We start from the raw sequence: 13,528 nt of genomic DNA on the forward strand, positions 1-13,528 counted from the left end.
TTTTCTTTACATAAAACTCTCATATACATGAGTTGCTGTGGATTTGTTTCTCCAAAGTACCTAGACTAATACAATTGGTATTTAAGAAATGCCACCAAATACAAATCTAACGAGTTGAAAAGCTTTGGGGAATGCGGTGCACCTGAGACAAGCCATGGTGGTATTTTCAATCACCTCTTACGCATTTGAAAGTTGCACGCTGAGCAGGAACACTGAAAAAGGTAATTCAGCAGTGTCGTCGCTCTAGGTTGTCTAAAGCTCCCAGCCTCCTCTTCTTCCCTTTGGTTGCCCCACTCATTCCCTCGCCCCGTGGAAGACGGCCTTTTCCGCTGTCTTGGAGAACGTGCCCAGTAGGGGAATGGACTCAGGGCTTGGGGGGTGTTAGTTACCTGGATAAAATTGCTCTCCAGCATGGGAGGGGAGATGAACGGGGGGTACTCTCCTCCATTCATCATGTCTTGAAGATTCCCTGGACCACGCGGCGACAGTGGGCGGCAGAGGGCGTCTTGCTCGCTGGGTTTCGGGGTAGATGTCCTGCTGTTCTTCTTCATTGTGCTTCGGTGAAAACACAGAGGGTGGAGGGGATGGAAAGAGAATTCATGCATATATAGTTTCACACAATCGTTGAATTGCCTCACTCACTCACTGACCTGGAGCCCAGCCTCTTCTTCCCTTTGGTTGCCCCACTCATTCCCTCGCCACGTGGAAGACGGCCTTTTCCGCTGTCTTGGAGAACGTGCCCTAGTAGGGGAATGGACTCAGGGCTTGGGGGGTGTTAGTTACCTGGATAAAATTCACCAACTCTGTGTCAGAGAGGTGGGGACCCAAATGGCAAGTCATCACGCTTGTCTATGTGCATAGGTTTTTTTCTCCTGAGTCCAGCTGACAGTACGCGGGGAAGATGCCTTCGCTGAAGAATGCGGAGACCATGATGCCCGCCCGCCCGCCTGCCTAGGAGCAGATGAGACTGGGGTGCCGGCAGCCTAAGCCATCTCATTAGATTTTTTTCATTTCAGCACATTTTACATGTGTGCAAATGAGAAAGTGAAATGAATCAAGGGGAGGAGAAAGGTGAATTTTGGCGAGAAGCTAAAATGTGAAAAGGGGAATGAGACAATACGAAAGATCCTTCAGAAAAAAGAAAGGAGGGAAGGGAGGAGGCACAGAGGCAGGCAGGCAGGCAGGCAGGCAGGAAGGAAAGAAATCGAGAAAACAACAACCTGAACCAGACGGGATGGGCATAACCGCCAGCAGCCTTCCCGAGCGCGGACTTTGTGGCAGGCAGGAAAGGCGCTACATGCACGCACTCATTTCATCCTGGCTTTACAGACCATGTGAGAGATGGAAAGTGATTGCGCCAAGGTCGCACAGCTACGAATCACCAAGCTATGGTTCAGATCCTCATAATCTGAAGAGAGGAGTTTATGTGAGCCCCATTGTTCAATATGGCTGCTTGGAAAGATAGGTGTGAGATGTGGCATAGGTAAGAGGGGCCACACCAGGCCCAGGGGGATGGGGAACAGAAGGAAAGGGAGGACAAGAAGGCTGAAAGTGCCCTTCCCTTTTGCCTCCTCTTCCCTGCCTGAGCAATTCAGTCCTAAGTGCGTTTGAGTCTGTGCTGGGAGAAGTGAGGAGCCACAGGTCAGAGCAGGGAGAAGGGAGGAGGCCATGGATGCTGGGGAGAGAGGACGGGAGCCTGTGGAGCCCAGGGTCCCAGCAGAGTCAGGAGGGAGTCTGCTGGAGACAGGATGGTGGAAGAGGTGGGAGACTGATGAAAGAAATTGGGAAATGATGAAACTCTATGGAAACTCACGGGGGCACTTCTACCCTCCTCAACAGGGTCGCTCTGAGTTGGCAGCCAGTTTGGCTTGAGGTCTGGGGCTCCTGGGTGGGGGAAACAGTAACTTGGATGCTCATGGCAAGGTTAGCAGAGAGGCCTGTGCATCTACTTCAGAAACTGCAGCTCCGAAAACCCTGCTGAGCACGGGTCTCCTCTGAGCTGCGAAGTTGGTCAGCTGTTGGAAGTGACTCCCCCTCCTCCCTTTTAACCCTTTTGTGGCACTTTCTCCACATGTCATACAATTCAATAATCAATCATATCAAGAAGAGTTGTACAATCATTACCACAATCAATTTTAGAACATTTTTCTTCCTTGCACTCATTGTTATTCGTGTAATTATTTTTTTTTAGTTGTGGCAAAAATATACTCAACATAACACTCTCCAATTCAACAACTTCTACATGTATAATTCAGTGCCATTGATTATACTCTTCATGTTGTACAGCGGTTATTGATAACGTTTTCCCAATTATTCCACCACCATTAACATAAACTCAATACCTCCTAAGCAAAAACTCGTCCTCCTCCACCCATGGTAACCACTGGTCAAGATTGATTTTTTTTTCTTTTTTCAGTACTTTTCTTGGTATAATATTCACATATCATACACTTTCATAGTAAAAGTGCTTTTAAAAAGAGTTGTATATGCATCATCATACTCAGTTCTAATGCTCCCTTGGATGTGACTTTTGAAGACAGATAGATTGGTTGGTTGAATGATACTGATATAAATAAATGGATTGAAAGTTTGATGAGGAAAAGGATATTTCCCTAGTTTCAAAGTCCTCCCACCAACCTACTTATTCATTTCAAAAAAGCCAAATAGATACCATCTTCATTCAGTGATAAAGATGAACATCCCCAGGCCAGATCAAAAGCATGCACCACCTGATAGGACGCAACGAGAAGTAGACAACATCCCATTCTGGGACATCCCTCCCAAACATGCGTGCCCGGAATCGAAACTGAGGGACATTCTAATAAGTAATGAGCCTATGATCTTAGAAAATAAAAAAAACAACAAAACCGACAGGAGAACGGCTACCAACTGAAGAAAACTCAAACAACAAACAATAAAAACCTCCCTGCCTATAATCGTATCAGCCGTACAGGGCAGAGTAGAACTGCTCCTGTGGGTTTCTGAGCCTGCAAATCTTTACAGGAGCAGACAGCCTCAGCCTTCCGGGCGGTTCTGAGTGGCTGGGTGGTTCAAACGTGCAGTTCACAGCCTAACGTGTGAACCATCATGCCACCAGGAAGGAAACTAAAGAGGTATAAATTGTATTGACATGAATTGGCTGCTTTTGCTATGACTGCCATTTGGAGGACAACTTACACACTCTGAAGGTGGTCTCCTAAATATGGTGGCAGAGGGCTTATGCATTGGGCTCCCAACCTCACTGTCAGCAGTTCAAAACCACCAGCCACTTGGAGACAGACAGATGAGACTTCCTACTCCTGTGAAGAGTTACAGTCTCAGAAACCCACAGGGGCAGTTCTTCACTATCCTATAGGGTTGCTGTGAGTCAGATTTGATTCGATGGCAGTGAGAGTCTGCAATATTCCTTTCCTGATTCTGATGGTGGTATATTAGTTATGTAAGAGAATGTTCTTGGTTATAGGGAACACAAACTAAATAATGTGGGGGTAAGAGATCATCAAATGGGCAAATTACTCTAGAAAGTTTCTGGGAAGAAAGTTAGTTGTACAGTAAGTGATTTTTTTTTTCTGTAGGCTTGAGGTTATTTCAAATAAAATTAAAGTGGAATAATATCACAAGAAAAGTGGGGGTAAAAGGTTTAGAGGAGAAGCACAGAGGAAGTATTGGATAGGCAGGGTCTAAGTTTGGAGAGTGAATGTAGAAAGCTGTATTTAGCTACTTGAAGTTCCCAAGCAAGGAACTTTATAACAATGGACGAAGTTGCACCGGGATTGGAAGATTAGGTGGGAAAGGCACAAAATGGCGGCATGGTCATTTGCTTTTCTTGCCTGAAGAACTCATTCAGGAGGACAAGGCATTTACTCGACCATCGCCTGGTGTTGAGAGACGATGAGGCTGCTTTACAGAACCAGGGCCCTCAGCCAGGGCTCAAAAGGTCAGTTGGCTACTTTGGGGGCTGAATAGATGAGCTCTTCCTTGGAAGGGAGAAAACAAGATGGGAAAATAATTAGATGAGAGCTAGGTATGATGCAGGAGGTAAAGTAAAGGTCATCTGCCCTTTGGCTCAGGGTTCAGAGCAGGACCAAGCAGGATCACCCACATGGTTCACCCTTGGTTTTCCCAGCACAGTTTGCTCCTTCTCAGTTCACATGCCTCCTCTTGAAACCGAGACAAATTGCGCACTGTCGGCAGTCTCCTTGGTCCATTGAGCTCCCAGGAGAAAGGACCAGGAAAGCTTGGAAAATGAGTGAAGTAGAAGAGGAGGGCAAGGGAAGGACAGGCAGAGGGAAGGAGAAGTGTGATGACATAGCGGATGTACCACCATGTCTTACCTAACCTCTGGGCCAGGCCGCAATCTGCTCTTGAAGACGACGTTTCTCACTCACTCCAGTTTCGCTTTCCTCCTTTTCATGATGAGGTCTCTTTGAAAGAAACATAGAAAATGAAGAGTGTACAAAGGAAGCTAATTTCCTTATTAATATTTCCTCTTTTATTGCAAACACGAGGCGCCTGCCTTAGAAATAGCTCCTCTACTGACTAAACTAGTGGGGTCATGTGGAGTCAGAGGGCTGCTGTGTGTGCATGTGTGGGCGGACCTGTTGTCCATGATCCTCAGCATGGTCTTCGGGTGCCTGGAATCAGACAAATAGTTAGGACTCCGTAGATTGCAATCTGAAAAACTAGCGAGCAAACCCAGGGCCGGCAAGCCCATTTGGACACATGGTGGCCCCTTTTGTTACAGAGTAGAGCTGCACCACAGCTTTTTCTTGGCTGTAATCTTTTTGTAAGCAGACCACCAGTCTTTTCTTCCTCAGTACTACTGGGTGAGTTTGAACCTCTAGATTGGTAGTTGGCACCACCCAGGGACCGTCCAGAGATCTAGTTAGCTAAGAACTGTCAGTGAAGTCTTGGCTCCCTAGAGTCAATGGGGACATTCAGCAAATTGACAAAAGAATGATGTAGACCCAACTCTCTTGTGCGCAATGGGTCACACAAAGCCTGAGAATTGTTTTCTTCCCATAAAAATCCAGAGTGATCTACGTAATTCTAACTTCCTAGCTGAGAGTAAACAAATAAACTCACTGCCACCCAGTCGATTCTGACTCATAGGGACCTTCTAGGACAGGGTAGAACGGCCCTGGTGGGTTTCTGATAGTGTCATGGAAAGCCTCATCTTCTCCCATGGACAATGCTGACCTTGTTGTTAGCGACCCGGCACTGACCCTCTGGGCCACCAGGGCTCCTTAGCTGATAGTAGGTAGGTGCACAGATGTATCTGCTTATACATGCATATGCTTCTTCGTTTGTTACTTTTATACAATTCTCAGATCATAATATGATTGCAGTCACTGTAGTCAATTTCTCCCCCCACCACTTGTGAGTTAAATAACCCCTCAGAGACACGTGGCCCAGGTGAACAACTGAGCACTGCTGTGAGAACTCAAGTGTGGGACTGGAATCGTGGGGACATACTGGACCCCAGGGGCAGATACAACGGGCTTCATAGTTAACCTCTGCTACCTGCTACTTCTGTACCTAGTAAGTCACTTACACATCTCTCGCCTCAATTGCCACATTATGAAACAAGGTTGAGGGGCGCTGTGATGACGAAGCGTGAGAACGTGTGGAAGAACAACGAGCGTGGTGGCCGTTCCACAGTGGAGACTTGACTGGTAGCCGAACAGGATCGCTGTCCGGATAGGTGGCCTGCGACTCACCCGGTGTTGGCAAGTACAACACACCCGGCAGCTAGTTTCACATTACCCACATTTCATCCATGAACTTTACAACAATGGACAAATTTGCATGGTGATTGGAAGATTGTGGGGGTGGGGTGGGGGGAAGCACAAAATGGGGCATAGTCATTTGCTTTTCTTGCCTCAAGAATCGCCCAGGAGGACGAGGCATTTACTCGACCATCAGCTGGTGTTGAGAGACAATGAGGCTGCTGACGGAACCAGGGCCCTCAGCCAGGGCGCCAACGGCCAGTCGGATACTTTGGGGGTCCTTTTCTCTCTCTCAGCTGACTCAAACCAACACTCCAACACACGGCCAAAGAGTCAATTCTTACTCACAGAGACCCTCGGAGGACAGGGATTCTGAGGCTGTAAACCTGTCCCAGGAGCAGAGAAGTCTCATCTTTCTGTCATAGGGCAACTGGGGGGTTTGAACTGCTGACCGGGTCCTTAACAACTCACCCACACAACCCTCTAAGCCACCAGAGCTCCTTCCACTTAAAACCCCCCAAACTCATTGCTATCAAGTCAATGCCCACTCATGGCCACCCTCTAGGACAAGGTAGAACTGCCCCTGTGGGATTCCAAGACTGTCATTCTCCATGGGAGCAGGAAGCCCCATCTCTCGCCCTCACTCCTTCAGTTTAAGGACTCTGAAACAGCAGGCGCCTGGCACTCGCTCTCAGCTGGCTGGCCACCGGGGCCCAGGAGGCCGTGGGCTGTGTGTAGGGGGAGGGGCCATTGCACTGTGATGGTCATTGGTTACTCATTTCTTATTCACAGGAAATCACGTGCACTGATTGTACTACGTGTGGCATTTAACTGCCATTGAAAGACGTTCCTAATGGTTACCTGAAAACCTTTTGCTGACACCTTCTGGTAAGATTAAGAACATTCCAGTAACACCTTTCAAAATGCATTCCAGAGGAATGAAGTGGAGTGAAGCACTCCACGCTGTTCGCTCCCACCCCTAAAAGCACCCCTCCCTTGAGCAGTCCGCAGACAGTCCCCAGGGCGGGTGGGCAGGCGGGCAAGCCCGGCCTTTGTGACTCTGCAGCCCCTCTCTCGCCGTTGTGAATCTGCAGCTGAGGAGCAGAAAGCGGAACAGGCTCTTCCACGAAGCAACCAGTGTGATGTTTTTGGCTTTCTAAAACACTTATTTGGACATTTTTGGAGTGTTGTGCATAAATGGTAAACACTTGCTGCATTTTGACTGCTCTTGTGATTTGAGATGCTCCCACCCCTCTTCCAGCCCCAGCTTCTCCAAGGATGATGGCTGATTACAGAAAAAGTCAAGTCTGGATTAGAATGCACAGTGGTTTTTCTTCTCGAATATTTTAATTGACATATCTTACTCAATCCAATATAACCCTTCCCTTCCCATAGTTCTGTTGTGCCATCCCATCTGGTGGGGCTATACAATATCACCAATGCTGTCAACTCCTCTCTCTCCCCACTTCCCATGCCCTCAGGGAATCCTTACTGCGGTCAGTGCCTCTGAGGTGTCATCTATCTTGACTACCATGTACCGAGCGATCTTAAATGAACAAATGAACATACACAAGTCTAACATGACCAATGAGGTATATCATGTATGGACCGCAGTAGTAAGGGGAGGAAATCTTAAAGAACCAGAGGATAGTTATGTGGTTCATCAGTGCCACACTGCACCCTGGATGAATCTCCTCCATTCCGTGGGGCCCTACTAAGAGGGACTGTCCAATTGTCTTGCTGGTGGACTTTGGGTCTCTACTACATTCAGTTCCCTCATATCAATTTGGATGCCTGTCTTTTGAACTGTGATACCTCTTCCCATCAACACCTCATGATCACACACACTGGTGTGCTTCTTCCATGTGGGCTCTGTTGCTTCCCTGCTAGATGGCTGCTTGTTTCATGCCACGCCTTTAAGACCTCAACATGATAGCTTTTGATAGCCAGGCATCATCCGCTTTCTTCACCACATTTGCTTATGCACCTGTTTTGAATTCAGCGATCTGTCACGTTATTAGAACAAACCGTTCTTGTACATAGGTAAGATTTAAGTAGAGGCCCAAAGTCCATCTGTTTCCTTGTTGCATTTATATATATAAGCATACACAAACAAATACACACACCTTCACATATGCATATTTATATATATGCATATATATATATATATAGGGTTTTGTTTTTTCGTTTTTTCCTCCTACCCCACTGTTTTGCTTACCTGTCATTCACCTCTCGGTAAGTCGATTGATTAAACACACCCAGAAAAGCTACACCCTCCTTGAGGTCCCTTTTAAGAATGCATAGTTCTTAAGACATCGGAAGGGTGTTGTGAAATCAATTTGGCTACACCCTTCCCCCACTACTATACTCTGTCAGTGGCCCCCAAAGATTAACTTTAAAATGGACTTTTCCTAATGCCTCTCTTAAGTACCTGGAGACAGTATTAAAGTTTTGGTAGGTATATAACATGGAACATACAACAGAGAATATGACACACACATATTATACTCCTTCAAATAGTTATTTCATCTATACAATGTTATGGGGGAACAAATAGATATTCAAATATACACACAAATACATTTGCATTAATTCAGATGTCTATATGAATATTTCTCCATAACCCTACATATTTTAAAAAGCCATCACAGTGTGGCACTAACTATTGGGAGCAGCACAGTGTATTGTGAGATGTACCAAAGTTAATTGTGTTCCATAGTTAAACTAATGTTTGAGGAAGAAATTTTCTTTTATTTTTTTAAACCTTTTATTGTGTATTGGATGAAGGTCTACAGAGCAGGTCATAGTTTTAATCCAACATTTTGTACACCTTCTGATGAAATTCCCTCATTGCAATCCCCCGATGGTCTGTCCCCTCTCTCCTACTTCCATGCCACCTTCTTTCCATGCCCTCAGCTTTGTCCTTGGGCAAACGATGCCCCTTTGCTCTTAAAGGGTAGGTGACCAGTTCTAGACCCGGAGGGTTAAGGTCAGCCGGGTCTCTTTTATGATTTTGAGTTCTGGTCCACACTTTTCTCCTACTCTAGCATACACAAACAGAAACCTCACGGTTATGAGGTCAGCTACAGGATGCTGCTGCAGGGAACATACAAAGTTGAGCTTTCCCGTCCCCAGCATGCTCAATTGTAATAGACAGACGCAGCAACTGACAGCGCTCATATTGGATCCCTGACATGCGAAGTCAGGGCTATTGTGGTAGGAACAGCCAAATGGAAGTCATGATAACTGTCCCAACCTAGGACCCCAGGAGGCAGCACTGCGTTCTCAGTGGAGTTGCAGCGATGGTTGTTGCTAGGTGCCCAGGAGTCAGTTCTGACTCACAGTCACTCTATGTGTGAGAGGGTACACCCCCAAAACAACCGGATTTCTTCAAAGCCATGTATTTAAATGTTTGTTACAAAACAACTGTATCACTTTCAGTGCTCTCCATTACACTTAATACATTTGTCAACTCTTCAATTCCATTCTTGGAAACATTTTTTCTAACTCATCTGTTTGGATGGTTGACAGCACCTCCCTTGTTTTTCCTTCACCTCTTCTACATGTCAAATCTCTGTCCCTTCATGTCCCTCTTTATTTGCAGAAACAAAAAGAAGTTGCATGGAGTGAGGTCAGTTGAGTAAGGTACATGGGGCAAGAGAGGTATGCTGTTTTTTGCCAAAAACTGGTGCAGAGATGGCTACGTGAGCAGGTGCATTGTCGTGGTGGCAAAACCAGTCGCTTGTCAGGCACAAATCAGGCCTTTTTTGGGTTGCACATCATTACGCAGTCTTTCCAGAACCTTTAAATAGAAAGCTTGACCTGGTGGAATGAACTCCAAATGCACTATCCCCTTCACATTAAAAATAATAATAAGCACTGGTTTTTTGAGGGGTACCCCCTCATCCAACGGAACTAAACACCCTGTTCTGCACCTTCCTCACAATTGTTCTTATGTTTGAGCCCAATGTTATAACCACTGTGTCAATCCATCTCATCCAGGCGCTCTTTGTCACTGGCCCTCCACCTGACTGAAGATGGTATTCTTCTCCAGGGACTTCGTCTCTCCTGACAACATGGCCAAAGTACATGAGGCGAAGTCTCACCATCCTTGCATCTAAGGAACATTCTGGCTGTACTTCTTCCAAGTCAGATCTGTTTGCTCTTTTGGTAGTCCATGGTACTTTCAATATTCTTTGACAATATCAGAGTTCAAATGTATTGATTTTTCTTTCATATTCTTATTCAATGTCCAACTTTCACATATATATGAGGCAATTGAGGCAATATGAGGTGCACCTTAGATCTAAACAAAAATCCTGGCTTTTCAATATTCTAAAGAGCTCTAGTGCAGCGGATTTACCTAACACAATGCATCATTTGATATCTTGATTGTTACTTCCATGAGCTTTGATTGTGGATCCAAGCAAGATGAAATTCTTGACAGCTTCAATATTTTCTGCATCTATCATGATGTGGTCCAGTTGTGAGGATTTTGATCTCCTTGACGCTGAGTTTAATCCATACTGAAGGTTGCGATCCTTGATCTCCACCAGCAAGTGCTTCTGGTCCTCCTCACCTTGAGCAAGCAAGGCTGTGCCATCGCAGATTGCAGATTGTTAACAAACCTTCCTCCAACTGATGCCACATTCTTTTTCATATAATCCAGCTTCTCTGATTATTTGCTTAGCACAAAAGTTGAATAAGTATGGTGAGAGTGTACAACCCAGAACCCACATCTTTCCTGATTTTAAACTATGCAGAACAAGTATTTCCTTGTTCTGTTTGCACTACTGCCTCTTCCACGAGCACAATGAAATGTTCTGGAATTCCAACTCTTCTCAAAGCTATCAATAGTTTGTTATGATCCACACTGTCTATGCCTTGGCATAGTCAATGAAACACAAGTAAACATCTTTCTGGTATTCTTTCCTTTGAACCAAGATCCATTGACATCAGCAATGATAAGCTTTGGTCCACATCCTCTTCTGAATGTCCTAAACCTCTGGCAGCTCCCAGTCAATGTACTGCTGAAACCATTGTTGGATGATCTTCAACAAAATTTCACTTGCATGTGATATCGGTGATACTGTTCTATAATTTGAGCATTCTTATGGGTCACCTTTCTTTGGAATGGGTACAAATATGGATTTCTTCCAATAAATTGGCCAAGTTGTCTTCCAAATCTCCTGTCACAGACGAGAGTACTTCCAGTACTTCCTCAGCTTGTTGAAACATTTCAGTTGGTTTTCCATCAATCCCCAGAGCCTTGTTTTGAGCTAATGCTGTCAGTGCAGATTAGATTTCTTCCTTCAGTACTATTGGTTCTTGCTCATTTGCTTTTTCTTGAAGTAGTTGTATTTTGACTAGTTATTTCTGTTACAGTGACTCTGTGTATTATTTCCATTTTCTTTTGATACTTCCTGCACCTTTCAAGATTTTGCCCATATAATCTATGTTGCAACTTGAGGCTTGCATTTTCCCTTGTCTTTAGTTTCCTCCTGTCTTCATGAGCCTATGTTCTGTACATCTAGAGGTCTTAGCTCCAATGGGAGGAGGGCTTCTATCAAGAGACACAGCACTGGCTCCGTTTAGCTGGAAGTTAAGTTACTTTGAGCTAACATGCCTCTAAATCAGTAGGCCAAGAAGGGAGTTGGCTGATTGATTGGTTCTGATTGATACTATACAACGGAGGTAAAGAAGAGTATTTCTGGACCAAACAGACTGTCTTTGAACTACCATGACTAATGATTAAAGTCAATGGAGCATGATCACCATCCAATTCCAACATGATACTAATGATGGTCCAGACTCTTCAGGACTGTGGTTCGGGGATCACTCTACCAGGCAAAGAGCTAAGACTAGCTGAGGTGCTTGCTTCGGGAAAAACTCAGGAAACCAAACTGTGGTCTTCTCAATCCCTAGAAAGGGAGACTCTCTATACATCGGGGCTGGGAGATCGAAGAATTGACCTGGAGTCAATCTGAGAAGCCTCATTTTCTTGGCTTATGGGTAGCACTTTTTTGCATCTTCCAGCGAGTGGCTGGCAGGACAAGAGAGTTTCCATAAGGGGTCGAGGGTTGATCTGGGGCTCTTTTATCCTGGTAGTGAGCCAGATGGGGCAGGGGTGGGGCTATTGAAATGTGTTAAAACTTTCCGCGTCCATAATGCGAATATACCCCAAACTCCTTGGCCCCTGGCTATCTGTGGGGGAAGGGTATCATTCAGGTGGACAGAAGGACACATGGGGAATGACTGCTTCGTTGCTATGGTCATTTTTGGAGCAAAAACTCATGTCGTTCACAAAGTCACTGTCCTCAAATAAATTCTGGCTCAGAGTGGCCTTTTGGACAGAGACTTGGCCCTGTGGGTTTCCGAGGCTGCAGGTCAGTCCAGAGTAGACGCCTCATCTTTTCCCCTCAGAGACCGGTGATTTCAAACTGTTCACCTTGTAGTTCGCAGCCCAGCATGCCACTAGGGCTCTCTTGCTGAATGGAAACGTAAACTCACTGCCATCGATCAGATTCTGACTCAAAGTGATCCAATGGGGCAGGGTAGACTTGCCCTCATGAGTTTTCTGAGACCAAATCCTTAGGGGAGTAAAACGCTTCCCATTTCTCCTGTGCGGCGTGGAAAAGGAGTGCTAAAGGGGTGGTGGGAGAAGGTCGTTCTCAATATTCGCTTCAACCATGCAAACAGCAGTAGTAATTACTCAAAAGTCAGTCACTGCCATAGCAGTCGGTGTCAATCCATAGCGACCCTTCTTAGTAGGAAGGAGCCAGACGGGGTGAGCAAGACGGAAAGGGAATCCCTGACACTCAAAGGAAGCACGCTTCTCTCTCCTTTCTCACAGCCCACTCATTAGCAGCTCCTTCCTTTCCTCCTCCCCCTCTTCCTCCTCGTCTCCCTCCCCCTCCCCCTCCCTATGACCTTTGCTTCCATTCTTTAAGCTCTCCCCAACCCCTCCTCTAGCCGTCCTCCCTATTCCTTGTACTGAAATGTCTTTTATTTCTCTTTCTACCCCACCACTCAACAGTTAACCCCCAAGCCAAATGCAACTCGCTGCCATCGAGTGGATGCGGACTCTTAGCAACAAGAGTGGAATGGTCCCCGTGAGTTTCCCCCACGGAAACTCTTGATGGGATACCACCTGGGTGCCGCACGGAGCCGACCACCCTGCCACACCGGGACGTGAAGAAACACACACACACACACACACACACACACACACACACACACGATAAACAGGCCTAAACGACCTAAAAGAAAGGTATGCAAGAACAGACGATGGGATCACGGGAAAAGCAAGCAGGAGGAGGAGGAGGAGGATTGCGCATGTCCCACAGACGCGCAGACATTGCGCCCTGGTGGCTCGAGAGGCCGACGAGCCTGTCCTGCCCCGCTGCAGGTCCCGTCACTTACAGCGAGGCGACGCTGACCGAGCTCTCGGGGAGGTCCCGACACCTGGCTGGAGCACAGTCTCCAAAGAGCACGTCCCGCTCTGTTCACATTGCTTTAGCGGAAGATGTTGCCGTCCACCGGGCAGGCAGCTAACCACTTAGTGAAGGACGCTTTTTTTTGGCGGCGGCCGCAGGCATTGTTCTCTCACGTCACACTGTGCTGACGTCACCTCTGACGTCAGAAGAGACCTCCGCGAGGGAGCGCCCGGGCAGCCCTGAGGCGGAACGCCGCCCGCCCGGTTCTGCAGAGCCGCACGCTATAGCGACCAAGGTGCGCTTCCATGGGCGTTTCCTTGGCAGGCTTCTTTGGGGAGAAAGCTCAGCGGAGCAATGGGGGCC

General features: G+C 46.6%; 1 protein-coding gene across 3 annotated transcripts in view; it reads right to left on the reverse strand.

Moving 5' to 3' along the window:
- Positions 1-13,256, reverse strand: part of GARIN2 (golgi associated RAB2 interactor family member 2) — a 35,497-nt gene extending 22,241 nt beyond the window's left edge. For 2 of the 3 annotated variants that reach the window (XM_004699006.2, XM_045287682.1), the window contains exons 1-2: positions 651-695; positions 390-555 (exon numbers count right to left, since the gene is read on the reverse strand). In XM_004699006.2, coding sequence (XP_004699063.2) covers positions 390-555; positions 651-691 — 207 coding nt within the window. In that variant the 5' untranslated portion in view covers positions 692-695. Of the gene's footprint in view, positions 1-389; positions 556-650; positions 696-4,334; positions 4,425-13,151 lie in introns of those variants that run through there. The other variant, XM_045287684.1, reaches the window with a different exon arrangement.
- Positions 13,257-13,528: the final 272 nt, after the last annotated feature.

The sequence above is a fragment of the Echinops telfairi genome, unplaced genomic scaffold (genome assembly GCF_000313985.2).
Source record: "Echinops telfairi isolate 266 unplaced genomic scaffold, ASM31398v2 ScPeMD7_18;HRSCAF=68, whole genome shotgun sequence".
NCBI lineage: Eukaryota > Metazoa > Chordata > Mammalia > Afrosoricida > Tenrecidae > Echinops > Echinops telfairi.